Raw genomic sequence first — 27975 nt, 5'->3', positions numbered from 1 at the left:
ATGAATTTTTAAAATCTTCCCATTTGCTTATAATGGGTGAAGTATGTGTGAGGGGTGGGGTTTTGTTGTGCCTGGCACCACTGCTTTCTATTGGTTTGTTTTAACATCACCTCAACCTGGTGATTAACTTTATTTATATATTTAATTTTATTTTGAATATCAAAAACCAAAAACAAGGAAAAAAAGTTAAAAAAAAAAAAAAAAAAAACATTTGAAAAGGAGTGGGATGAATTTCAGAAGTTCAGCTGAACTTAAACTGTATCACACAGAAAACTTCACCCCCATCTCTCTGTTTTCGTCCTTTTTCCTCCACTCAGACTAGATGTTTCTGTTGTCATACAGTTTTCATGATCATGTTGTTGTTGATAATCTCAGCTCCAGCCCCTGATGTGAGCGGTCCTTGGTTTAGACCATCAGAGGTTGGTTCTTTGGTTCTTATCGTCCTAGATTAGACGGTGGAACAGCCTCAGTGGAAAAGGTGGATGAAAGATCAACACTTTGAACAGAACTCTGTAAATAACCTCAGCTTGATTAGATGTTAAATGACACCACATACTGAAAAAAAAACTGAATAACGTCAACTCTAAGCACTGACTCCGTAGGTTTCAGTGAAGGTGCAGTGAATGATCCCGGTTTTACCTTTAATTAAAGTTGTTCAGTTTTCTGTTTGCTGAGCTTTGAATCTTCTCTCTGGTCCCAGTGCTGCTCAACAGGAAGTGCTTGTGTGCCGTTTCATTCACACCTATGTCATCTCTCTCTTTCACTCACACACACACACACACACACACTCCACAACATTCGTTCACACTCAGACTGGTGCCAGTTCATGTCGTTGCCACAGTCACACCTCTGTCTCTCACTGCTGATCAGCTGAACTTCAGGGATCTTCAACAGTGAGATCGTCTCATACTTTGTCCATGTTCTCAATAACTTATAGTATTGCCACTGAATTCAATAAATACTCGGCGTTTAGCTGCGGTCGCTGGAGAGCCAGGTTCAAGTGTCGTCCGCCTCCGTCTTTCCTGAGTGGGTCGTTGCTACGTGAGCTGCTGCCGGTCAGTCGATGCGGTTTCCGCAGATGGTGAAGCGGTCGATCTCCAGCAGGTCCTTCTTTGGAGTCCTGTGCTTCAGTTCGTGGGCGTCCTGTGGTTCTCCCTCTTCTTCTTCGACAGCGAGGGCACGGGCTGCTCGGGTTCAGGCGGAGGAGTCGAAGGACGGACGGCCGACGCGGGAGGGGGACACGTCAGCGGATGGAGGCGGGAAACAGGTCGGTTCGGGGCGTGGGCTGGGTGGTCACGGAGGAGGGGGGTGGGGACTGGGGGCTGCAGGGCACGGGAGGGGTCTGCTCCATGTGTGATTCACCTGGAAAGAACAAAAACAAACTGGTTCAGTCCTGAGTCCAGGTGTCAGACTGGACCAGATCCAGCAGAAACAGTTGTGTCTATGTAGTCAAAGCTGCACTGATTCAAAAACAGGTGAAATGACTGGATGTGTTTGGGTTTTAGATCCTGGTCCAGTCTGATGTCAACAGGGACAGAGACAGACCGATGCATTCAGGTACACTCCAATCTCATACAGTCCCGGAAAAATTATTAGACCATCAAAAGTCATCAAAAACTGTGGTTATGCAATCAAGTACTAACTCCTCATGAGTAAATGAAAAAAATAAGTCCTCATGACGAAAACAGAAAAGAAAATGCCTAACATCACTGTTTTTTGGCAGTGCTGGCCATAGCTTTTGGGTTACTATCAAAAAAACCATGGAAAATGGATAGATATCAGCTCTGAAATAAAACTCTTATGAGCTATTTTGTTATCATTGTATTTGTCCAAACAAATGTACCTTTAGTTGTACCAGGCATTAAAATGAAGAAACTGAAGAAAACAAGGGTGGTCTAATAATATTTTCCACAACTGTACATCTGCATCACCTTTGCATAGAGATGGTTTTAAACTGTACATTATTTAAAGTTTTCATGTTACAGAAAGTGTATCAATTTGACCAAATAACATGTTTAAAATTAAATGAAAATGTGGATTTCTCCTAATTTTAACTACAGGAAAATAAAAACATTAAAACAGATGTAATGATGAAAAAAATAAGCGCTCAACTTAATATTTTAATATGAAAAATGCATTTAAAAGTGGTTTTCATCTGACATAGTCATGTGTGGAAACAGTATAACTTAACCACATTATATTAAACATTAATCATTAGTTAAAGAATCTGTATTTAACGTCACCTAAACAGTTTGGCAGGTTAACATAAACATAAACATCTACGCAAGTAAATCAGGTAGGTTAGGTGATCAGTAGGTGCAGAATCTGAGCCTTTCCATGAGAAAGACTGAAAGAAACCATGTCATTATAGCACAAGCAATTAATAACATGAACTAAATCAGACCCAGCTCTGCTTCTAAAGCCTTCCTATGTAGTATACGGTCATGTAGACTGAACCAAACCACATCAGATTCAGGGTTCACACTGCAAAAATCTAAATCTTACAAATGTTTTTTCTCATTTCTAGTCAAAATATCTCATCACACTTAAAATAAGACATGATCACATAAAAAGTAACTTCAGTGAGATATAAGGACTTATTTTCAGACAACAGATCGTGAAAATCTTATTGAAGAATCTTACCAAGATCATTTTCACTTGTTCCATTGGCATATTTTTTTTTTTGCTTAATCAAGATTTTTTTTTTTTTTTTTTTTTTGCTTTATTCAAGATTTTTTTTGCTTAATTCAACCAAAAATCTGCCAATGGAACAAGTGAAAATTATCTTGGGAAAGATTTCGTGAATCAAGATTTATCAAGATCTACTGTCCTAAAAATCAGTTCTTATATCTCACTGAAAAGTTACACTTCAGGTGATTATGTCTTATTTTAAGGGTGATCAGATATTTTGACTAGAAATGAGAAAATACGCTTGGTAAGATTAGATTTTGGCAGTGCAGAGGTACTTTAGCTTCTTGATATACACGTAAAGTAATTATTTTTATGATTCACTCAGTAACTACTAGAAAGAAAAGGAGAACTATTCTAATGGAAATCAGCTATCAGGCTCTAACAAACCTAACACACAATTCCCCTCAACAGTAAATTGTTATCAAGTCTTTGTTGGATTAGGAGTTTTTGCAGCTCTTAACTATTCTTTTTTTTGATTTAGATGAGAGAAAAGGATGGCAGATGGTAATGTGCCCCAGCAAATCTCAGCCTCAAACACAAAAACAAACTTGTTTAGATTGGAGCGACAGCAGAGAGATTCAACCTGAACCAAATGCAGAACAGAGGAGGAAAAAAGCCCTAAATGTAAGCAGAAGATGAGGCTGAAGACGTGCGCTGTGGATTCTAACTGAAAACTACAGCATTATTTGAAGGAAAAACACTGCAGAGGCCTTTAAAGTTTGGAGAAGCAGTTCCATTAGGATAATCAGTCAAACAGAATAATTCATCATATCACAGAGAATGGAGAGAAGAGCAGTGTTGGATATTAACAGGGCGGTCCACAGAGACCAGAACTGGGCCCAGAGCGATGTGGATACAAACTTCTGTTTCTTACTGTAGACAGAGCTGAGTCCTTTCAGTACACATCGACCGCAACCGATTAAGCTTTACAGTGTGTGGATACGGTCTGAGTGAGGCTTTAAATAACTCGGATATGATAGAAGAGGACTACAAACCAAAAAAATATTAGCTTTAGTGTGAGTGCAGTCTGCATAATTCAGTGTTGTATTAATAAGGAATGTTCTCCAATATAAGACATGTTTATTGATAGCTGCTAGTGTGTGACTCCTGTGACTGTTTTCCTTTGCATCTGGGTTCTATAATTACTTTACTCTCACTATTAGACCTCTGACACATCTGCTCAGACATGACTTCTCATAATATAAAAGGCCTTTAATATTGTGTTTTTGATGTTCTATAAATTAAGCATGTCTGTAAACCAGGATTATTCAGATTTCACAGTCAGACATAAAGTTTTCTAACAGAAATCTGCAGATGACTATAAAAAAGCTGGACCAGTTTCAAGTCTGTTGTGACTTTACGGTGAATATGAAACATGTTACATGAACTCCTGCCGGTTAACGGGAACTTCACTGTTAGAACTGACATAATTCAAGGATTGCTAAATTTTGATAAATGTTTCCTGAGCATTTATATAATTGATAATTCATTAACGAGTGTACACTGACAGTTGTATGTTTTTATCTTTAAGACCAGGTGCGACGTGTGTTGTTTCCTTAACATGTGTTGACTGATAAATACATATTTTAGTGAACAGCTATTCTGGTTTGAAAACAGTGCTTGGTTGAAGGTTCATTTATGCTCGCTTTACATAGGTAAATAAGTACGTCTGTAATGTTGCCGTGCATCCAGTGCGTTGGAATGAGTGTTTTTCAGTCAATCCACCAGAGGGCGCTGCTCTTAATTAACATACTGGCTAAATACCACAAAGAAGAGTACAGTTCAATAACAAACATGGTGACGACAGAGGAGGAGGAGGTTTTACTAATGTTCTAAAGAAGCGTAGTTCACTAACTCACACAGTCGCTCTTTGAAAAGTATCACTATTACTGGAAATTATTGTCTTCAAATCTCACAACTGATGGTACTGCTCCGTAGTCTCCGTCTGGGTTCGCATCCGCGAACTCAGAACAGAGAACAGACAGAATTATGCACGTACTGTTCGCAGAGGACGGACAGCACGCTCTGTCCGTATCCATCTGTGTCTTTAATGTAGAGCATAAATGAGTCCTTACAAGGTTTTCTGGAGGGTATCTAAGGTCTTTATGTGTTTGCTTTTCATTCCTCATATTAATTTTCTAAGCTGTTGAAGTGATAACATTTCATTTCCAGTGTTTTGCGCTCCCCAGGTGGAGTTTGGTCATTCTAAGTTTAATTGTTTCTTTTCTTTCTGTTGGAGACTGTGACCTTGGTGTGTAAATAACATCTGTTGTGAGTCCTTACAGACTTAGGTTACAAACAGAAGAGCGCTGCTCTAGTAGTGAGCAGTCTGTGGAAGACGTGAGCGTTGATAAAAGTTAACCACCATATGGTTTGGACTGACTGATGTAAAACTGCTCATTAGCCGTGTCTGCCCTCTGGACAGAAACATACAGGATGGACAGATGGCATATGTCCTGTTCTGTGAGTCCACATCATTGTAAAGATGAAGACGTGCAGATGGACATAATTGTGCAGTGAATCCACTGGAGCAGCAGGTAGAACTCAAATCAAAGACCAAAGGAGGTTGGTAGGTGAAGAAGTGAGCCTGGTATCTGAGGGTGTCAGATCAAATCCCAGTAGTTAAATGTGTGAGAGACAGAAGAAAAGGCTGACATTAATTAGTGCATCCTCAAAGTGGTTATTATTATATTCTATACATTGAAGAACGGTGCTTTAAGCCTTGTAGCGGCCTCTTTGTGAGGGAGCAGATTCCTCCGAAACAGACGCTGCAAGGAGCTTTGATGTTTGATATGACACGATGCACCGTCAGGATCTTTGTCATTTTAAAGCTCCTGGCTCAGCGCAGAACGCGGGTCTTGGGTGAACACCGGGGAAAAGATGTGCAGGGATTTGGCAGCGGATGACAGGGAGATACTGCCACCTCCAAATCTGTGTCGGATTGTCACTGTGGATGTGTGTGTTTTACTGTAGGTGCACAGCCCCTTTCACAATGTGTCCACATGAGTCTATTAATCTTAATGAAGGAATTCAAATGTAAATATGTAAATGTAGGTTTGGTTTGTTTCATGTTTGTCTCTAACATATGGAAAGATTCTTACATCCTTCTTACATTTACTAATGATCATTTCCATCTGCAGTTCAAGTCCTAGTTCTTTCTTTCTTTCTTTCTTTCTTTCTTTCTTTCTTTCTTTCTTTCTTTCTTTCTTTCTTCTCTTTTCTATATCTATCTATCTATTCTATCTATCTATCTATCTATCTATCTATCTATCTATCTATCTATCTATCACTTGCAAGGAAAGAAAACATAAGAAAATGAGAATAACTCCTTCCTTCTGCAGCTCTCTGCTCTGGGTCTAAAGCAAGAGTTTAAATATATATTTTTTTAAACAAAAAGATTGTGATTAGACAAAATCTGCTGAATTAGATGCACAAGTCCTACATCCTCTGAGACAACTTGACTTAAAGTATGCTAAAAGGTAATTAGGGATGCTTTGTCAATGAAGCTAAAAAACTATCCAGAACTGCAGCTTTAAAATGTAGTGACTAAACCAAAGTGACATAAAAAGCCTGATATTTAAAGACTTAGTGGACACCGAGTTCATACACGCTGACACATCTCTCTGTGTACAAATGCCAGCTAAATGCCTCATGTTGAAACGTTAACCCTTGATAGCATGGGTTTACCCTCAGGCAGTGAGCTATCACACCAACAATTACAATTTTGTTATTTTTTGATCTTTTGTCTAAGGGTTGACAGATATGTGTCCTAGGATGCATAATTCTGATCATTTTCCATTTATTTGCTTTGCTATGTACCAATACTCCCAGAAAAGAGAAATATTTTGTAGTTCATCCTGAGTAGTTTTTTTTAAGTTTAACTGGGCTGTTTTTTTCTTGAAAACGTTCCATCTGTCTTTCAACAGACTTCATCAGTTCTATTTACTGGTGGGGGAAAGCAGACTTATAAAGCTGTCTGTAAGTAACCTGTAGGCTTGAAGGTTTTTCTGAGGTTGCATGTAACAACTCAACCATTCAAATTAAAAACAGCTTTTTGTGAACTCTGAACTCTAATGTTATTGCACTGTAAATGTTTATTTATACTAGGCTTAAGTCTTCATTAATTCTTGTTACTATGCAAATCTGGAGGACTGTATCTCCATGCAATAATTTTAATAAAGATTTTATAAAATTTTATTCTTTTCTATTGTTTATGTATCCTGTTTCTCTTGTAATTTTTAGTATTCTAATCAGTTTGTTTTTATTTTTCTCTGAATGTTCCTTTTGTTTATTTAAAGCAAACTGACCTGTATTTGGATCTGACGTGTAAATCTTGCTGCATATTGTGATATGACAATAAATTTATAGAAACCAAATCAATGCACAATGAATGAATTAATGACACCAAATAATTAAGTATTCATTATTATTCTGGACCAACTACTGCTCCAGGTTTTCCAGTGGTTCTGACTTTATGTCAGTGATTACCTGTGGGTGTGGGACACCGGGCCTGGTCTGTTTTGCTGGGGGTCTTCACTGAGGCGGAGGGAGCAGTTGAGGGTCTCTCAAACAGTTTGTCCTCCATGTTGGCCCTTTTGACGTACACACATGACTTCCCCAGCAGCACGATGCTGTTCAACACTTTAAGTGTTACCAGTCTGCAGAGACACAAGGCTGCACTTAGAGGAGTATGTGCAGAGACATGACAGAGGATGTGTAACCCAAAAGTTGTGCTTTAGGGTTATACATATTCACAATATTTAATTTTATTTTTATTAGTAAGGCTGCTCTGACTGACAACACTATGAGTCAACAACTGAGCTCTGAACAGACACAGTTGTGTTAGAGATAAACAGACAAGTCAGCATGTGACTCTGCACACAGTGACTAAGCACATTCAAATATGCTGATGGTGAACGCATATGATATTATTTTCTTTAATGTCCATCCATCCCATGTTCTTCACCTTTTTGGATGATGTACAGTATTTTTCTAAAATGTTTTATATTTCCATCTAACTTAAACAAATAATTAAGACAGTCCTGGTGAATAACCAAAGTCATGTGCAAGTTGTATCATGTGATTTTGATCTTCTCGGATCAGAACTGGGCCTCAGCTATAATGGATCTTTTCTACCATCTGGTTGCAATCATCGTTGTTCATATCCCACCACTGACACCAGGATGGTGATGTGAACCATCCCTCTGTGTTTCTCTGCTATAAGGCCAAGGACTGACACTGTGATGAGAGAGAGACGGACACATTTAGGTCTGTGGACCACAGCTCGCTGTGACAGGGTGTTCAGACTGAGAGTGTGTCAGCACGGCTGAATCCTGGCCAAGACACAGCGGTCTGCTCAAGCCCTGGCTATTTTTAAAATCAGGGGGTAGGGAAGGCCAGAGATGGCACTAGAGATGACAACATTGTATTCTTCACCCGAGGGAAACTCTTCAATGGTACGAGCCCAACGGGGACACAGCAAATGAGAATGAGCGAGGCTATTAGTGGTTCAGGGAGAACGTGAAGCCACAGTGTTGATGCTTATGTAACTGTTTCTGAATGTGAATGTCTACAAGCCTGAATGTGAGTGTGCATTCAAGTGTGTGTAAGCAAAAACATGAAATAAATGAACAAACACGCTAAAGCCAAACACTCAGCCAGTCCAACATTTACTGATCTAATATTTACTGATCACAAGGACATTGTGTTGAAAATGAAATGCAGACTTTGAACCCTATTTCAATGGTTTGTAGAGGAGTTGAAGCCTTTTAATCCATCTGTTAAAATGTAGGCTAATATGTATGCAGAATATCAAAAATAAGAGTGAATGAGTATTATGTTCAGTACAAGACTTAGCAGCTCTACTTTAAAGACAATCTACAATTAAGTCATGTTATGATTATGAAACTGAAATCTTACCCGAGATAAAAGAGGAACACACACGTGTATGACAGAGCTCCCTGCACCTTCACAGAGCTCATTACCACTCGGATAAGCTGTTAAAACATTGAAAAAGCAGAGCAAGTGAATGTGAGAAATCTCACAAATATTTGACAAAAATGTTATTAACCATAAGAGAGATGTTTTGCTTCAGTTTTAAAATGAAGCTTGAGAATATGTTGATGAGGACTGAGTCAGATTGGCATTTAGTGCCTGAACAGCAGCAGACTGCAGCGTCTCTTACCAGAACAGCCAAAGGCAGGGGGAATGAAGCCCATCCTCCGGGCCACTGAGTCACTGTAGTCTGTACAAGCCTACACAGTAACACACAAGCACAGATTACAGCACTCAACAAAACTGCATTGATTAGCTGCGTAGGCTCAATGCTGCTTATGTAAGTAGAATGATGGTGATGTGAAAAAAAGAGTGTGTGTCTTACATTCTTCTGTCGACTGCTGACAAGATCGAAGGCCAGACTGGCTCTATATTCACTGTACACCTGGAACAACAACAAAACAAGACACAATGGAAAAAAAAAATAAACAAAAACAAGTGTGATTCATAGACTTAAATATATGTGTGTATTATCTACATACTGAGTCATTGGTGACTAAATCAAAACATAGAAACTATTAGATAGATACACAGACAGAGACAGGTAGTTTTGATCCTTACATCTGCTGTGATGTCATTGAATTTGGTGATAAATGCATGTTTGATGATGTCAACGGCTACTTCAGAAGTGACGACCATGAAAGACATCAGGGAACAACACCCACAGGTGGTCTGAGGAGACAGAGGAATAAAAGCATTATTAAAATGGTCAAGTAATTGTACAAGTTATCCAATGTCTAATTAATTACATGCTTTCTGATTAAAGAAATGTATTCAATACTAGTATTTGCTTTGAGAAGCATTTAAAGATGTTTCAGGAAGCAAATCTTTTTTGAAACTTCAGCCATACTGCTAGAACTCTGAACATTTATTCTGGTTTAGTGAAGGTCTACACTGAATCATATTTTTTGTAACAAGTCCAGGCTTTCTGCTGACTGAAATTAAGGCTAAAGAGGGTCATGATGCAGATTATTAGAATTTGCAAATAATTTTGTCAGCCTTAAACAGCAATTTGCATATGAATATGCATTTGTTTGTTCATGGTAAAGTGCATTCATAAACTCCTGTTTTTCAAGAGCATCACTGATAAAAACTGAGACATGTTAAGATAAAAGTTACAAGATAAAATGTTCATTCAATGAATATTTGTAGGTGAGTGAATCATTTAACAGACAGACATAGATTTTAAATGTCAGCATCTCTTATGTAAAGCTTGTTAACTCCGTCCTCTATTACCGGACCTTTATAATCTGTTCAGTGATTAATGTGGTTAATCTGTCACAGGTAGAATTAACTCTGTTTGTCTCGGAACACCTGTTTGAATGTGGCTAGATAAGCCTCATTCCTCACAATGTTATTGTGTTGTTATGAGATTTAAGGCTCAGATGATAAAAAATTTCACACTCCGAACATTACAAAGAACAGTCCCATCTGGTAATTTATATCATATTACTCCTATTAATGTTACTGTAAATTCTGTATCACAGTGACCATTATGTACATTCTTTGTGTCATGAATTGTCTTGAGCTTTACATAAAAATCCAAATACTTAATGGGTAAATACAGCTCTAGGCCCCATTTCATCCATTTTAACTACTTAGAAGTGTTCAGAGGGTAATTAACAAAGAGAAGGTACTTTGGTTCTGATGTAGCATACAAACGCAGGCACTACTAATGCAGCATGAACGATAAGTAAATTACTTGCTTTGTGTTCAACAACTGAAGGCTGTTGCTCTGATGCTATTCGTAAATAAGTGTTACGATGCCTGTTGACAGGCCACGCCTGTCTTCTTCTAAGTCTGACTTTGAGACTGACAGAAGAAGCCGACAGTTTCCAGACAGCTGTCATATATAAACACCAGATCTTGTGTGTCTCACTGAGCAGCGTCTGACAAAGTAAAGTCATGCAAGTTTAGCAGAGGTCAACAACAAGACACTGTTGTGTAGTTTCGACTAACACAAACCTTGACCTTGTTATTTCAGATATGTGACCGCATCCTTTGTATTCTTTAATAGAAAAACTGTAAGGTGAAGGGAAAACTTACCTGGGTTCCAAGAGAACTGCTCCATATTTCTGAGACAAACGATGAGTAGGAGAACGTAGCTGGTGAACCGTTCCTTTATATCTGAGGATTAAAATAATACACATTTATACTACTATGTCTAAACTGCAGGTCATCTGGCTTAGATTCTTTTTTAAAACCCATGCATGAACAATCAAATCACCTACATTACACTGAGATGCAAAAACCTCCATTATTTTTTAAACATGCAGATGTGAATGTTTCCTGCGTTATCTCTGTTGATAATAGTGCACTACTCAGGATGCAGCTCAGTCTGTCATTATGTGAGTGAACAGTAAAGGAAATGGCAGCTGATTAAAGCCTAGTGCCTTAATGCGGTCATCAAAACACAACAGTATCTTAGACAAATTAAAGGGAAGAAGCACAATGTGTTAATGTGAAGCACTCGCATTTTTAAACCTCTGTAAAGAGAAACTCATGGACAGATGATAGATACACATCCATCTGATTTCATGGTGGTAGCTAGAACAAGATCTGAATATTTTTGCTTTCTCCTCGTGTTCCTCCTGTTAGACTGATGGTAAACTTAGTTACATATAGTTTCAGTTTTTCATATGTTAATCATCTATTAGGAATCATTTGCCTCTTTATTCATTTTTGTTTTAAGAACTACAATCTTGTAGGTTTGTAAGCAGAAAAACGAGCAGAATATGTAACACAGACTGAGAAGAAAGGGATGCATGTCTACAATTGACATCAGTAGGTCATCTATTCAGGTTTGTTTTCAGCCTTGAATAACATCTCTTTTTTTCTGAATTGGGTGTGTGTCCAGTGTCCTGTTACATGATTAAGAATCTACAGGTTTGATGTTGGAAAATTACATAAAGCATAGAGGATTACATACATAGAGGACTGATCAATGGAAATTAAACTTCAAATAAGTTTCTTTTGCAATAAACCTTTATTATAATATTCTTTGAGGTGCTCAGAATATTCTCCATATTCTGCAATAGATATATTTACTCAACAGCCTCAAAGTGTTTTTTGTGCTTTAAGTGTTACAAGTTTTAAAGGAGTGATATTTAGCTTTTTTTTTAATGGAATTATGCATTTTAAAACATTTCCCTGTGGTCTACATAAACTGTAAATGCTCTGATTGGGTCTGAATTCTTCATTAATTCAACTCCACAGGTCCATCTTCAACCCTATTTCTGAGTAATGACACCAGAAAGGTTGTTTCGAGCGCTGGCCCTTTAAATGCAAATAAGCCATTTTACGCCCCACCCCCTCCAGATTGTTGGCTGTGCTGCTCTGTCCCATTCAGCAACTTGTGTTGGTTAATACAACCAACAACTGAACATTTTAGGTAATCAGCTCGAAGTTTGGACATATTTTCAGTATGGACTACAACTGCTGCTGCTGATAAACAATTATGTTGTACTCAGAGAAATGCTGGTTGGAAGTCTTGACCTTATATGTGCAAATATTGTGACAGTAAATAGTTATAGATGTAACAAATTAAACAGGAATTGAAACAGGTTGTAGAAATCCCCTCGATTTTTGCCAAAATGAATATAAAAAGATAGCTTTGCAGCACCTGGAGGGTTCAAATTCAAACTTTTGGAACTATTAGAGTCCAAATACACAAATAAATGAACCAAAGATTAATAAAAGTGGGTTTAGCAAAATATGACCCCTTTAAGCGATATATCCACAATATTTGACAAAAGCAGTAAAAGTACATAAATCAAGAAATATAACTTGTGAAAATGTTGACATTCTTTATGAAACATTAATATTTCAGTTTTTTTATATTTTTTGCGTCTTACCACTGTTAGACATTTGGAATAAGTTGTTCTTCTCAAATTTCTTGAACACACTCCCCTTGATCTCCACAAACTATTTGCAGAAACAGAGAAAAACAAAGACAGACATTCAGGTGCAGCACTGAAAGTAAAGAGACAATCATATTGCAAGCTGTAACAGTAACATTTCATCAGCAACATGCCAAGCTTAATTTTTCTAGGATACATTTGCATGCAAATGATGTCAGCTAAATGCGGTTTACATATACATATATTTTAGAGGAGCTGCTTGACAAATTACACGAGGCATTTTTGTTTGAGGGCAGCAGAATATGTGGGTTTGAATACAGATGCTTGTGTATGTTTACTTACGTTGTTGGACATCATGATGGTGAGCAGAGACTTGTTGTGGGAGTTGAAGGCAACATTCAGCGTAGAGGCTTGGACCATGATGAGGATGGCATGGAGAACTGAGGAGAAGCCACTCAGGAAAACAACACTTGAAAACTATTTTAATACAGAGCAACATTCAGAGTAGACAGACAATCTCCTACCTAACCTACAAGTAGAACACATGAAATCAACATCACCATTAGCATCTGCTGGATCGATTCACTGAAAGTCCCTGAGTATTGAGATCCAAACGAACCTGAACCAAAAACATTTATCAAACAAACATACGATCAGTGACAAACAGCAGGTACTTAGAAACAGAGAATGAATATGCCAAATGATACTCTTAAATACTAATCATCTAATTTCTGGTGCAGATGAGTGGATTTTCCACTTTTCTCTAGGTTTAATTGGGGGTCATTGTCATCAACCTGTTGTATTTGTGTGCTGTTTTGCATCGGCCGTGGCTAAGAAGACACAATCAGCGTGGCTTACACAACTGAGCATAATCTGTAAGTGACTCAGGGCTAATCCAAGCTACTGCTACGAGATACATCTCCCAGTCTCACACTCATCATCTCCTGCTTGTTTTAGGTCCATATTTCTTCCCTATTGATCCTAAAACTCCAGGATATCTATCAGAGTCTCTGTGATTAATATCAGACATGTTTGATATTTACAATTAGAAATGGGGGAGACTCTTGTCCAGATTAGTGTCTACAAACCCCTCTCACAACAAGATCATTTCAGAAAATCACTGGTTCACATCAGCCTAGAATTGGGAACATCCTGGTGATAGTAGGAGGGTATGAATCAAACCCCAAATTGGCCCAATTATCCTCTAGTGTGGAGCCACAACAACATATCATTACAGACCTCCAAACCTTCCTTAGTATCACAAAAAAAAACCAACAGCAACAACATATTGGTCCCTCATATTTGAGCAAGGATACAGACATAAAAGACTGCATAAGGAAGTGAGGGATGACCCTATACTGTCCCTTTTCGGTTCTTTGGGTTCTGTTGCTGTCCAGTAAAGCGCGTCCAGGATGTCTTGACCAAAAGAGGAGAAGAGGCGGTCTGCCACCTTAAACACAGGACAAGAAAATCTCCAGTTGAATATGGTATATGCTTCAAACTGAATTTTATTTTATTACATATTTTATATTGTTTGGTCTGTGTTTGATAAATATTGTTGTACATTTCTAATTCATCCACTTTGTCATCTTGTTTTGACTTGGCATGTAACTTTTCTCAGTTTATTCATTACTCACCCAACACATTATCACAAATGAAAAAGTAATTGGGGCCATCGGATTCATTCAGTGTCACTGTCAATCCAGTTTGAAAGGTACCGCATCTGCATGTTCCATCATGAGCTTATTAATTATTTTGTTATTTCCAGTCTTTTTTAAAGCCAACTTTGATGACTGATGATACAAAAATCACCTAAATTGTATACAAGTCCTGAAAGTGACACTGTAATTAAATAATAAGACCTGTCCCAGGTTTAATCCACCTCATACATGTAGACATGTTGCATATTATGTTATCGCCTGTTTCTATGTAGAGGTGACATTTGCAGCAGACTCTTGAAAATGGAGTTACCTCCACATATGTAGATGATGTAGAGCTTGATGACAGACTGGCCTCTGATCAGGTGATACATCATGGAGTAAATCGACATAATGCATCATAGAGAAGCACAGCACCAGGATCAGGCCTTTCAACATGTCACAGACCTGCGCTGGCTGCAGCAGCCGATACCCGCTGACCACACAAAAAACACAATATGTTAGATTTATGTGGGTATAAAGAAATGAATTACAGAACCTAATTGTGCACAGGTACCTATAGTTTGAATAAAAACTAAAAATGCTTAAAAAAAACAACAACAAAAAAAACTTATGCAGCTAGTTGGCAGATAGTTACCTACACATGAAGTACTACAAAAAGTAAAATGCTAAACACACAGACATTTACATTTTTAAAACACATTCTATATTCCAAACACCACTCACTTGGAAGATCAGTGTCATTACAATCAATACCAGCACTGAAAACTGCTGTTTCCTATGTTCTGAATGATATATAATTTATCTCGTGCAAGGATTCAGCTTGAAGACATAATGGGCCATTTAACCAAATAGTCCCACAACCAAAAAAGCATGAAGGAAACAAATCACGGATGTTAACTAGGATTCTTGTGTTTTATACTAAGTTTAGACTGTGTTCTGAAATGGTTTCTTTTTATAAGTTTGCTTATTTGCAGACAGCAGTTTCGCGGTGACATTTACTGAAGCTCCACACTAATTTATAGACTTTCATCCATCTATAGTCCCATGCAGCCATGAGTTTTCTGAAAAAAAAAAATGTATGGCTTAGGTTAAACTTAGCCCTTAGACAGTTCTCAGTAAAAACTTACAGACATAGACTAACAACTGTGGCCCAAACCCCATTTTTTTGCCCATATGTGACCTATATCCAATCTGTTGAAGACAGTTTGAGCAGCACAAATCTGATCTTTTCAAATCCTACCCTGGCCATTTTCATTTGTGGTCCTAAATCTGATACATATCTAGTATTTTGCAATGCAACTTGAGTCTGAATGGCCAAGTCACATTTATCCGACCTTTACGTCATTGAATGTGACAAACGTCAAATTCTGCGTCCCAGGAAGAGAAGCGGTGGGAAAAAACACTCTTACTTCCATAAACACAGACTGTGTGGTCATGTATTACGTCAGGACCTCTTTTGCACATGCGGGTCACTTCAGGGTTGCATTCAGTTCATACTCAAACTGATAAGTCGCATTTAATGTGTAATATGAACGAGCACACACACACAAAAAAAAAAATCGAATTTCACCAAAAACTCCAAATTGTGCATTGAACTGCTGTCTGAACATAGCCTTAGATACTTTCTGAATTTGTTGGTTGTGGGACTACAGTACATCCCTGCTCAGTAGAACAGTCCTGGTGGAACATAGAAAGGGAACATCTTTTTTTCTGTTCAAAATGGCACATCAGGCGAATGGGTAGAGGCATGAATGAATGAAGATGTTACTAATGTCACTGAAAATGAATCACTGAAGTCATAGTTGAATCACAGAGCTTTGAGCCTCTATGCTTTATGAACAAAATGAATGTGGCATTTTGGACAGAAATGTTTCAGATGTTTGGTGGAGTCAAAACACACAAACGAAGCTGTCACATACAATAGCAGTAAGAGTAAAACATTGCTTTTATGTGTAATAACATGTTTCAAACATGCACAGCATTCATAATTACTGGCAATGGTTGGCAGTGGCAGCTTGGGAGCATGTTAAGAGGAGGGCTGACAAATCCATAGGACTGGTTATGTAGAATTTACTATGACAGGGATAACTGGGAAGAGCTGGAGAGAGCTTAATTCTAAGACATCTTCCATATTTCCCATGTCAGCTCCGTGACTGGTCTATGTATGTGTACACCAGCCCTGAAGAGCAGAAATATTAAATCTGTCCACCACATGGCTACTTACTGACCAAATCCACAATTCATGGCCATTTCTCTCATTTCTTAAAGAAAACAGGAACTCCTGAAACTATGCTTACCTCCAAGTGACTGTTAGATATGTAAAAGTCCAATTACACAGCGATTTATAGAAAGAAGCTCCAAACACTACTGTTGGTCTGATTAAGCAGTAGACACATTAAATACTACACTTCTACATGCTGACTTGACAAGAAATTTTAATCACTATCACACAGATTAATCCTTAACCAACTCACTAGTTACACAAGACATGGGAGGACACCAATTAACTATTTTAAAGCCATCATTACCTTGCTTATCTTAAATGGTGGTTGAAAAGTCATGCATTAGAACAATGGGGGGTGCTACACCTTACCCTTTTTACTTAAAAGGAGAGAGACAGAGAGAAGATAAAGAAATGTTTACATTAAGAGAATATTCTTTATAGCTGGTAATGGATGAGGCTCAAACCCCATTCCAGTAGTACAGTGACAGGGGAAAAAGCCTGAGTTCATGGAGATGTGGAAATGAGCTTAATCAAGTGTCTTCTTGTCTCCGGAATAAAAGTGCAGCTGATCACAGCACTGTAAAAAGAGCGCAAATGAGATGAACATCTGGGTCTTATTATCCACAGCACAGAGACAAAAAGCTGTGGTTGCATGGACAATATTTCAGTACTGACAATATTGATCAGATTCCAGCTTTAACGTTACATGCACATTAAGTAAAGTGATCTGATAAGATGTGAGCCTGCACACCCCAGAGAATTTGCTTACAATCTACAGTACCTTCTTTGAAATGTGCAAAGTGGTGTCACCCACTGAGAAGCATCTGCTCAACTGCCTCTTAATGTTTAAAGCATTAAATTATCTCTAAATCTTTTAGGTCTCCAACAAAAAACATTGTATCTACCAGTCTAGTTTTGATTTGATTGTGTCCCTCTGGGAATCTTATGACCCACGAGAGGTAAACATGCACAGAAAGAAACAATCAGATTACTAGAGAAGGATACCACCCCTGTCAAAATGTAAAATAAGCAGGCTAGTGTCTTCTGATGCAGATTATTACGTGTGGCATTTTTATTTTGATTATGAGAATCCAGGAAAACAAAGCTAGCAACAGCCTTCATAACAGTTCATTCATTCATTTTACAAATGGCTTAGTTCTCAAGAGGGTTGCAGGGGTGGTGGAGCCTATCAAAGGAAGGGGGGGATGGGAGGGGGTGTTACACTCTGAACATGTTGCCAGTTCATTGCAGGGCTGACATATAAAGACAAACAACCATTTATTCTTACATTAACAGCTATGGGTGTTTAGATTGACCAATTGTCCTATTACGGTGCATGTCTTTGAACAGTGGGAGGAAGTTGGAGAACCTACAGAGAACCGAAGCAAAGACATGGGGAGAACATACAAACTCCACACAGCCAGATATGATTGAAACCAAGACCTTCTTGTTGTGAGGTGACGCCTGCCTTCATGATAATTATTATATTAAAACATTACATATATTTATTATTACACTTCCGTAATAATTATTAAAGGAAGTTTTAAGGCCATAAGTAGTTATAAAACACACACTGCTCACAAAGGAGAAGATGTATAATTTATTTATTTATTTTTGAATGGACTGGAATGCAATAACAGCCAGTTCTTATGATTCTCCAAGGTTTTGGCTCCATCTAGTGGTCAACACTTAGGTCATTCACATATTACAGCTAAGATTATTGCTTATATTGGCAAACAGTAATAAAAATGATGAAAACAACAAACTTTCTTTCCAAAAGAACAGAAGCTAAATGAGTGGGAGGTAACAAAGGTCACTACCACTAAAAACAGGATTGCTTGCATATGAACTACACAATTATTATCCCAATGTTGACATATGTCAATCAAATTTAATCAATAATATTTTTGACTATTTATAAAATGTGGTGTTTTGAGGCAGTTTTATTACTCAGGTGCACACAATGTAGAGTAAACAGCTCTCCCAAAAATGTTGCAACACACAGATCTAAATGCAAAGCTGCGGCAGCCAGCTGGTGAAACAGCCTGCTCAATGCATTCCTCACAAGTCCTCCAGTCTGTGAGCATTATCTCATTAAACACATGAATATTATGTTTCAGTGGAGGATGCTCTTGTGCTGCATTGCAACTAGCTCCCAGCGTGTGTGCCTGGCAGAAAGCATTAAGACTAAACTTGGATTTTAACAATGCATTATGGAAGCTAGAGACACAAACACAGAGAGAAGCAAACTGTGAACAGAAATGCTGTTTCCCTTCTGTTGAGCAGTCGGGGATATTTACATATGTACAGGAAAGGTGAACAAATTAAAGGCCTGCATATACGCTGCAAGAACAGAGAAAACTTGCACTTTCATTCCTGGGCTGTAAGAACAGAATGACTTCATTCTTTTCTCACAGCCCTGTTTTGGGAGTTCTCATAGCTTGTTCTTGTCACATCATCTCAGCAGAACTTTTGATTGATCAGATATTTGAAATGGGAGTGGTTAATGCAGAAAAAGCAGAGGAGTTTTGGTGGAGTTCTTGAGTTTCTCGTGAAGTATGAAATGTCCCGGCCAGGTCTTTGTGTTCTTGCCATGTCGAGAAAACAAGCAAATTTTTCTGTTCTTGGGGAGCACTTACAGGCCTTAAGGTTCAACGTGGCTTTTGCAGGGTTTTTCTTGTATAGAGTATTGCAGTGTCAAACCTCTCCACCATCACCTCTTGACACACTGTGATCTGAGGCTTCGTGGAACACACGATGTACTGCATTAAATTGATTTCCTTTGTGATTTCCATTAAAACATCACACCAATGTGATGGAGCCAAAATTATAACCAAATAAATGCATTACATTAGTGGAGAAGAGTTATCCTTGTAGCGCGTCTTAACATTTACTACACTGATCCCTATTTCTTGAAGACCTTCAGCAAATGTTGCCAAGAAGATAATCAACAAACTACAATCACACTAACATGAAAACCCCTGTCTTGAACAAGGCAACCAAACCCCGAACTGCTCGAGAAGAACTGTTTATGTACCAACAGTGGAAGCCTGGATTCACTCAGGATCACTCCAGTTTCAACACGTGCAGCTGTATCACTAACAAGCAGCATGTGATGAATATGAGCATGCAGGCTCTGCTAACCTTCCCTGGATGGCTGTGAATAAACAAAACCCAAACCAAAGGGGAACCAACGTGACTGCGCCGGCTTTATGAATGGAGCGTGATGTGTGGAGGCAGGCTGTACACATGAACAGGCACAATGGAGATGAAGTGAGACTAGTGAATGACTGTAGGGGCAGAGGGATCACAGTGAAGAAGCCTGGACAGGTCTGTGGGAGCGTACCTGCTTCTTCTGCAGTAGGGGGCATGTGCGTGCCCTGCAGGACGAGGAAGGCAAGGGAGAATCAAAGGCAGGAGGAGAGGCAGTGCCCATCAGGGGGAGTCAGTTTAATACTATGGTCCACTTTCACAATACATACTTCATAAGAAAAGACCTAACAAGAGTCTTTTTATGTTCTTCAGTCAGTTTTCTGCAATCCCCAAAGTCAATGATTTTCAGACTCCAGATCTAAACTAACATTTTTTCCAATAATGGTCATAAGTTTTAGAACACCTCCATTGTCTCTGTAGGAAAGATCTACATTTAAGTCTGTCATCCTTTGCTGATCATTCCCATCTCCCTGTAATGATACCAATACTACTTTGTGCAGTGTACTATTTATACAAACAATGTTTCAGAGCAATTCTTACATCAGTCCTCTAAAAAAACAGGACCAATGGCCCTGTAGCTTACTGGCACTTCCCATGTCTTACAATGCGGAAATTTTTCAAAGTCGCACCAAATCCAAAATCAGAGCTGGATCCAAATGATTTCACTAACTTTTGTTGACATCATCATAAAGAAGCTGTATACCAAGTTTTAAGTCAATCGGAATTGTAGTTTCAGAGAAGAAGATGATTGAATTTTTGTAACGGACGACAGACAACAACGCCGGAGGCCGCATGACGACAATAGCTTACAACCTATCAGCCGGTAAGCTAAAAATTGTTTTCATACAAATGGAGGGGTTGTAAATCTATGCTACACTGGGCAGACAGATTTTTGAGACAGACTGCACTTGTATTTCCAAGTAATTTCATCAGATTTGTGTAACCCGATATGATCCACCTATCTGAATGGATTACTGTGGCAATGATTTAGACATCAGTAACTACAAACCTAGATGATATTTCACAGCCTCATGTTCCATCCAGACATTAACGTAATATAAACTTGTGAAAATAATGTTAATGTCTGCTTAAGGCCTTTTGAACTAAGAGCTATTCTCTAGTAATTCAAGGAAATAAAGGCTTGAAAGTCAGTGTAAACAAATTCTAATAGTGTTGTTTTCTTATTATTTGCACATCCTCAATGTATATAAACACACTTTAGAGCAATGTGTTAGAGCAGACGGTGTTACTACACCCTCTAAACATTATTTACACGATACTGCACAGCAGGAAGGGGTATATTTCTATCATAATGCCAACAAAAGGCCATAAGCACAATTAACAAGCATCCCTCAATGTCTTGATATTTCCTTCAAAATACTAAAAGAAGGGAATTCTAAAACATTTATAGACAGCAACAGAATTCTGGTAAGAGAGGAACCACCAAGATAACTTTAGTATCAGATAGATAATGCAAGACATAATGGAAAAAAGTATTCACAGAAGGCCTATTTATGATCCTCCTGAAAGACAACAAACAGTAGTATCAAATGAGCAGACACATCTATCTGAGAGGCATTACCTCTGTGTCAGCTTTAGATGTTACTGTTTTGTGCAGCCTATATAATGTACACATTAATCCCCATGTGTGAAATGTGAAGATTCTAACCTGAAGCCGAAACAGGCAGGGTGAGGAGGCGGAGCAGGGCCAGCAGCACCCTGAGGGGCAGCAGGGTAAAGACGTACAGGAAGGCATCCATGCACAGGAAGAAGCCAAAGATCATCAGCTGAAAAGACAAAAAAAAAAACCAAAAAAAAAAAAAAACAACCAAATCACAACATGCTAATGGTATCCAGCAGGAATGATGGGGCTTTTTCAGAGCAGACATTCAGACACATAAAGACACAAAACACACAGCTGTAATTAGTGTCATTAAATGGCTGTGTTCCATGGAGGTGTATCAGTTTCCTTAGATTAATTCATGGTGGTTCACTGCATGGCCTCATGAACCATTGTTAATGATCTCTGTAACACCTGAGCATTAAGTCAGACTGTCTGCTGAGAAAAAAGGTCTTAAAACAGCATCTGACAACCAGCTGTCAGGCTAAATAATATTGACAAGATAATTTAAAATGTAAACAATGATCACTGGAGATTTTATTTTTTGTTTCTGAGTTTACAACAGACTTCAAGATGGAGCTGTGCAATTTGTTGAATTACAATGTCAGCCTGTGTAAGAGTAAATTGCAAAAGGATGCAAGGCTTAGGGTGCATGCCATGCCACTACAAAAAACTACAAAACAAGGTGACAGTTCACAGCCTCATGTTCCATCCAGACAGTAACAATATTTTTTTTTTGGTAATAGACAACAGTACATGCACATAACTGTAAAATAACTACTTTTGTCACATTAATTATGAAAATAATGTTAATATCTGCTTAAGGCCTGGTGATCTCTAGGCAGGGTGATATTTTGGATTCAGAGGTACTGTGCAGAAATGCAAAACGACAATTGCATTTTTTTTTTTTGTTTTGTTTTTACATATAAGTTAAATTTTATACATCTGAGTTGAGGGAAAAACAATACAGGATTGTTATCAATTTCCTTGATAACCAATCAAGTAGGCTCTGAGTCATATCACACAGCTGTCCACAATAATGATGACAATATGACTTTTTCATTAAATTGTTGCCAATTTACAAACAGAAACCATCAGCTATAGAAGGTACACATGAATTTAAAAAAAATAATACACAGTTGGTTAATTATGGAGGAAGACACTAAAGTGTCACTCATCCTATGTATATTTTACGCCTGAGGAAAATGCCAAAGATAATAAGCACATGTGACACCAAGAAAGACGAGGAAAGACTTGTCTACTCCCAATTATGCAGCAGCCACATACCTTCACCATCCAAGAGCAGGAAAAGCCATTGCCTTGTCATTTTGAGAATTTTTTATTCAAGACGTACATATAATTGGCCAGCTGATGTTCTTTTTAAGTGCACTTCTAACTGGAAAAGAACGATAACGTTATAAAACCTGATGGAAGAAGCTGGTGGGAGGGTTTGTTTCTTATTGGTGGACTGTATTTAACTTTTCTTGGGGCTGTGTCAGGTCAGCTTTTTAGGCTTCCTCACATAGTCAAGTCACTCAGGACTCATGTTTACACACATTCCTCCTTTGCCCCAAGTGAATTAGGAAAATCTTTCCTAGAAGGGCAATATTATACTGGGCTGTGTTGGAAGAGAATCCACATCTGGACACCACCATTAGATGTTTACAACCTGGCAATAAAGGGTTATGTTCTTTGACTGAGTATATGAATATGGTACATCAAACAAGAAAGAGATATATATAACTAACATGAATAATTCATAAATGGTACAATAAATGAACACTTTAGAAGGGCAGACCAATAAGAAGGTTTATATTTCAACACCGCCATCTAGTGACTCTCTTAAAAACAACAAAAACTTATTAGACTCAGCCAGGCACAAAGCAACATAAACATGTTTTTGTGTAATACTTTTATGTGTGTGTGTGTGTGTGTGTGTGTGCATGTGTACTGAAGATAATCTATGATGAGTATGTATATGCATTTATATCTCCAGTTTTGGATGTCATTAATTATTTAATCCAACTAAACTATAATACTATAATGTGACTTATGTGCAGTTACCCATAAAGTTGGAATAAAATATTTTTACCTCTTACCCCTGTATAGACAACACAGGTAAAAAAAACCCAAAAAAAAACCTAATTTCCTCTCTTTTCTCCTCACTATTAAACCACTGTACTACTTACTGCAGTTCAAACATTTCAGCTATTAATTTAATATTAATTTGTAAAAAAAAAAAAAAAAAAAAAAAAAAAAAAGAAAAGAAAAGAAAAGAAAAAAAGAAAAAAAAGAAAAAAGGGTAAATTGTTAACTTAACTTTTTATTCAGTTTTTCTGTTATATACATATAAATATAACACTGCTGATTACCAAAAACTCACAGTAATTTATGACGTTCTTTAAATGGCCCTTTGTTTGACTATTGTTGTAGCCCAGGAAGCACTATATTACTATCACGATGTCAGGAAAATGCAATTACCAGAGGAAGACAGAAGGACCATTACATATTGTAAAAGTGTAGTTTAGAGAAAATGGAGGCTCTAAGACTTTTGACTGGTAGTGTATATTGTATAAAATCAAAAATATACAAAGTCTAAAGAAAGTTTTTGCCATTATATTACAATTATTGTACAGCTTAAGAAAAAAATCAAAATAAGTATAAGTATACTATAATTTTACAATACAATTTTATTTTAAATGGAGAAAACATGCTGATAAAATAATTTGATAGCTGTTAGAGTTCAGTACTGTTACCATACGGGCAGGGGGTTAAATGTTAGGACTGACTTCAAAGTGAAAGAAGTTATGAGAGAATTCTTCTATTTAAAATGTAAGACGGTCCTTCTGACATTTCTGGGAATGACAGATGGGGAACTGTGCAGTGAACAGGAGCAGATGTATGAGGTAAAGGCTTGTATTATACAGTACCTTTTCCAGTTCTTTGGGAATACGCATGCATGTGTAAACCCTCTCTCTGCGCTCTGTGTATTTTGCTTCATTGTGCTCCAGGAAGTAGCCTCTAGTGAGCTCTGCGCAAATGAAGCGTGACAACGACGGATCTGGAACAACAGCAGATCAACAGTGTTACCACAAGGCCATTGTCTGAAACAATTACATATAAACACAATGTGAGTGCCAAAAACTGTCAAAGTAAAACAGGAGGAAAGTTCTCTCAATGGGCAAAACTGGAGCTCTATCGTTTAATTATCTGTGCACATGAATACATCGTTGTAAGGAAAAAGAATGTGAGATACAGAGAAAAATGTAACTATACTGTTTATGTGAATAGGCATTGTTACATTCTGCTATCTGGAAAGCATAACAAAACTTCCGTACAACTAAATAATATCATAAAATACTGCCTGTTCTATTAAAAACATACTTAACTCAGTCAGACCTACAGTGCCCTCATTGTTAGGAAACAGTCTCCTTTTCTGGAAAACTTGATAAAGTTATCCACTTTCAATAACACTTTGTCAGTCTCTGAAGAAACATGAAATGTAAAGCATATAACAACTTCAATATTTGGCTTTTACTGTGAAGTGTCTTATACCTTTATTGTCTTTGCCCCATTGTTCAGAGTTAATTTATGAACAATAACTCTGTGTGTCTGATTAAGTGATGCAAACTGTTTTACTGTTTATGAGTTTAAAATGTGTAGTTCTTTTTTATTGACTGGACTTATTTTTAAAGGTCAAAACCTCGCAGTCAGCCTTAATACCTTAAAAAGAGCGACTCAAAATGAAAATGTTATCCTGTTACGGTGTGTGGCCAAGGTTCCTACAGTTAGGATACTGTAACTCCTTTTCAATGTGCAGCCTTTGTTGAATTGCTTCAGCCTCATGTCACCCTAAATGCCCTCATACTGTCTTGCAATGTTTTCCACTTGACTTCAGCTTGCGAAAACCTGTCAAACATGCCACTCTTCATGAGTTGAATACAAAGATGAGTTCAATGTGCATGAAACCTTTCATGACCTAACTGCGTAATCTTGACAAACTTTGTCTCATTGTTGGCAACTTGCAACAGTTTTTCAGCTAAAGTCAACTAAGGTCATACAGGAAACCGAAACACCTGGGGTTCAGTGAGGTTACAGTTAAGCATGCCATCTGTGTCTGGGTAAATTTAACGTCAACTTGTGTGTCAGGTTTTGAAAGACTGAGGATCTCCTAAACCTGGGCTCAATAGCTTTAAAATACAGTGTAGTATTTTCAGTTATATTGTAAATTTTACCTTTAGTTCACACTGCATCTTATTAAGTGTATTTAGGGTTTGTACTTTAGACTGCTCAATATTTATTTAGCACTATTTGCTGTTTCCTCAAATAACCTTCTCTTCATCTTGACTTAATATTTAGAGTTCATAAATGACACTTATAAGACGATATTCAGATTATGTAAGATTACAGAAGTTTCACTTTCTTTGCCTCTATGGATTTTATATCTTTTGTAAAAACACAGTGCCTCCGTAGTGGTACTCTAACTATGTGCGTACAATAACAAACAAACAAATTAATGTTTCATATCATTATTAATATCTGGCCACTGTTCACTTTTACAACATCACAGAACTATTAATCCTTTCTCTGCAACAAAAGGTGTCAATTTCTACTTTACTAGATAGCAAGTTAGATAGAAATGTTTACATGGCAGTGAAGCTGAAGTTTAAGGACATATGTGAAGAGTGTGTTGTTAGATATTCAGTTAGGAATCATGTGGCATGTTAAGTTACAGTACAGTGATTCGATTTAGCAAACACTTAATGTACACATTGCTGGACTTTAAGCAACCATGCAAATAGTTTTCCACAGTGGGGGGATGTAAATAAGAACTGTTAGAGTTTATAGTGTGGTTTTATAGTTGTTACTGATGATGATATGATGCAGAACTACACTACTAATCATCCAAGTAATTCAGTATCGAGAAGAATACTTTGAAAGGAGCCATTAGGCATAATGGCCTATTTACTTTGAAATGTCACAGTAAATTACTGATATTACTTGTGCGTTACATTCTACACCGTGGTATATCTGCTCAGGTTATGTATATGAGCACTTCCTCAGCTTTTGGAAAACAAAACTGAACAAAACTATGATTATTCATTGCTTTCACGGTTGTTTATCGCTTTAAAGACTATTCAACACCTAACTCAACCAAGCGAGCTGTATGCCTAAAACTGATAAGAGCGGAGTTATAAAGTTTCGTCTGTAGATTGCATCGCTTCAATCAGTTCAGGGAAGACTTGATCAGTAGGCAACCTGAAAAATACAAACACTATAACTTTGAATACACACTATTTAATACCAATACACACAGAGATCTGCAAAGTATGTTAAATTGGCTGCACATTGATGAACTACAACATTAAAATGCTCCTATATGTAATATTATGATGTAACAGAATACTGTAGCTGTTATCACTTTGAAAGGAGCCAGTACTTTTATGTCGATACATACTCATTTAATTGTAGTTGATAAACCTACACTTTTACTTAGCTAACATTTTTAAGTTACGGCCTATTTGTATTGGAGTATTCCAGACTATGGTTTTACTTTACTTGAGTAGTACTTTTGGTTTTACTTAGAGCATTATACAAGCCGCAGCTACACAGAGGGAATGATTAAATTCAACACAGAGACAGTGTGGGAAGTTGCTAGCTAGCATCGTGTTATTTTTAAGGTCAGTTTTAGTGAGCAGGCTGTTTATTAGCGTGTTTATCAAGCTAACATTAATGTAAAGTGTAACTAAAAACAATGACAGCCTTGACTTACCGCTACTACACACACCAAAACACGACGCTCTTACATCAACCGTGGATAAAACACTGGATAATAAGTGTGAACTGCGACAGAATTAACACATACAATGAAAAAACTTGAGGAATTAGCCGTATTTGGTGTGTGAAAACTGAAAACCGTTGATTAGCCGTCGCGTTACGTTACCGTCAGCGCGCGCGGACCGGACGCTTACCTGCGGATTGCTCCCGTTGCTCCCTCCTGACAGCGCTAATGTCGTAAAACCCCAACGTTTCTGGCAGTTCCGGAGTTAAACCGATTTTGGCCGATTTGTGTAAATCCTCCCACGGCCGTTTGTGTCTTTTCTTCAGCTCGGTGTCGGACTCCTTCTCCTCTGACAGCTCGGTCCCGCAGCGGTCCGCCATCTTTACTTTGGAAGCCGCCGCCGCTGCCGCCGCGTCGTCCTGTGCAACGTCATCACAGAGCGGGCACGCGGCGGTGTAAACAACGTCACGAAAACAACAACAAACAAATAAAGGCACACGGCACGAGGAATATCAAGTAACCATCATTTTTATATTCACCGAGTCAGCCCGATATAAAAAGACTATATTATATTATATTATATTATATTATATTATATTATATTATATTATATTATATTATATTATATATTTAGTATTTATTATATTATATATTTAGTATTTATTATATTATATTATATTATATTATATTATATTATATTATATTATATTATATTATATATTTAGTATTTATTATACTATATTATATTACAGGGTGGGGAAGCAACATTTACAATATTTTGAGGCAGGGATTGAAAGACAGTGTATGACCAGTTAGTTTATTGAAAGTCATGACAATTTATTTGCCACAAGAAAATTGACATAATAGAA

General features: G+C 37.6%; 1 protein-coding gene across 1 annotated transcript; it reads right to left on the bottom strand.

The window, feature by feature from the left end:
* Nucleotides 1–27507, bottom strand: LOC115427546 (transmembrane anterior posterior transformation protein 1 homolog). Its single transcript, XM_075353496.1, is given in 22 exon segments — nucleotides 1–1164; nucleotides 1167–1255; nucleotides 1258–1362; nucleotides 7180–7349; nucleotides 8611–8687; nucleotides 8876–8896; nucleotides 8898–8945; nucleotides 9071–9130; nucleotides 9307–9381; nucleotides 9383–9417; nucleotides 10792–10872; nucleotides 12600–12669; nucleotides 12948–13045; nucleotides 13922–13953; nucleotides 13955–14055; nucleotides 14391–14398; nucleotides 14577–14646; nucleotides 14648–14738; nucleotides 19837–19870; nucleotides 21373–21490; nucleotides 24255–24385; nucleotides 27297–27507. Coding segments are annotated over 22 exon segments (1812 nt in total). The 5' UTR covers nucleotides 27487–27507; the 3' UTR covers nucleotides 1–1056.
* Nucleotides 27508–27975: the final 468 nt, after the last annotated feature.

The sequence above is a fragment of the Sphaeramia orbicularis genome, chromosome 10, assembly GCF_902148855.1.
Source record: "Sphaeramia orbicularis chromosome 10, fSphaOr1.1, whole genome shotgun sequence".
Lineage (NCBI taxonomy): Eukaryota > Metazoa > Chordata > Actinopteri > Kurtiformes > Apogonidae > Sphaeramia > Sphaeramia orbicularis.
The sequence above is the reverse complement of the archived record's forward strand: the minus strand, read 5'-3'. Positions and strand labels throughout refer to the sequence as shown.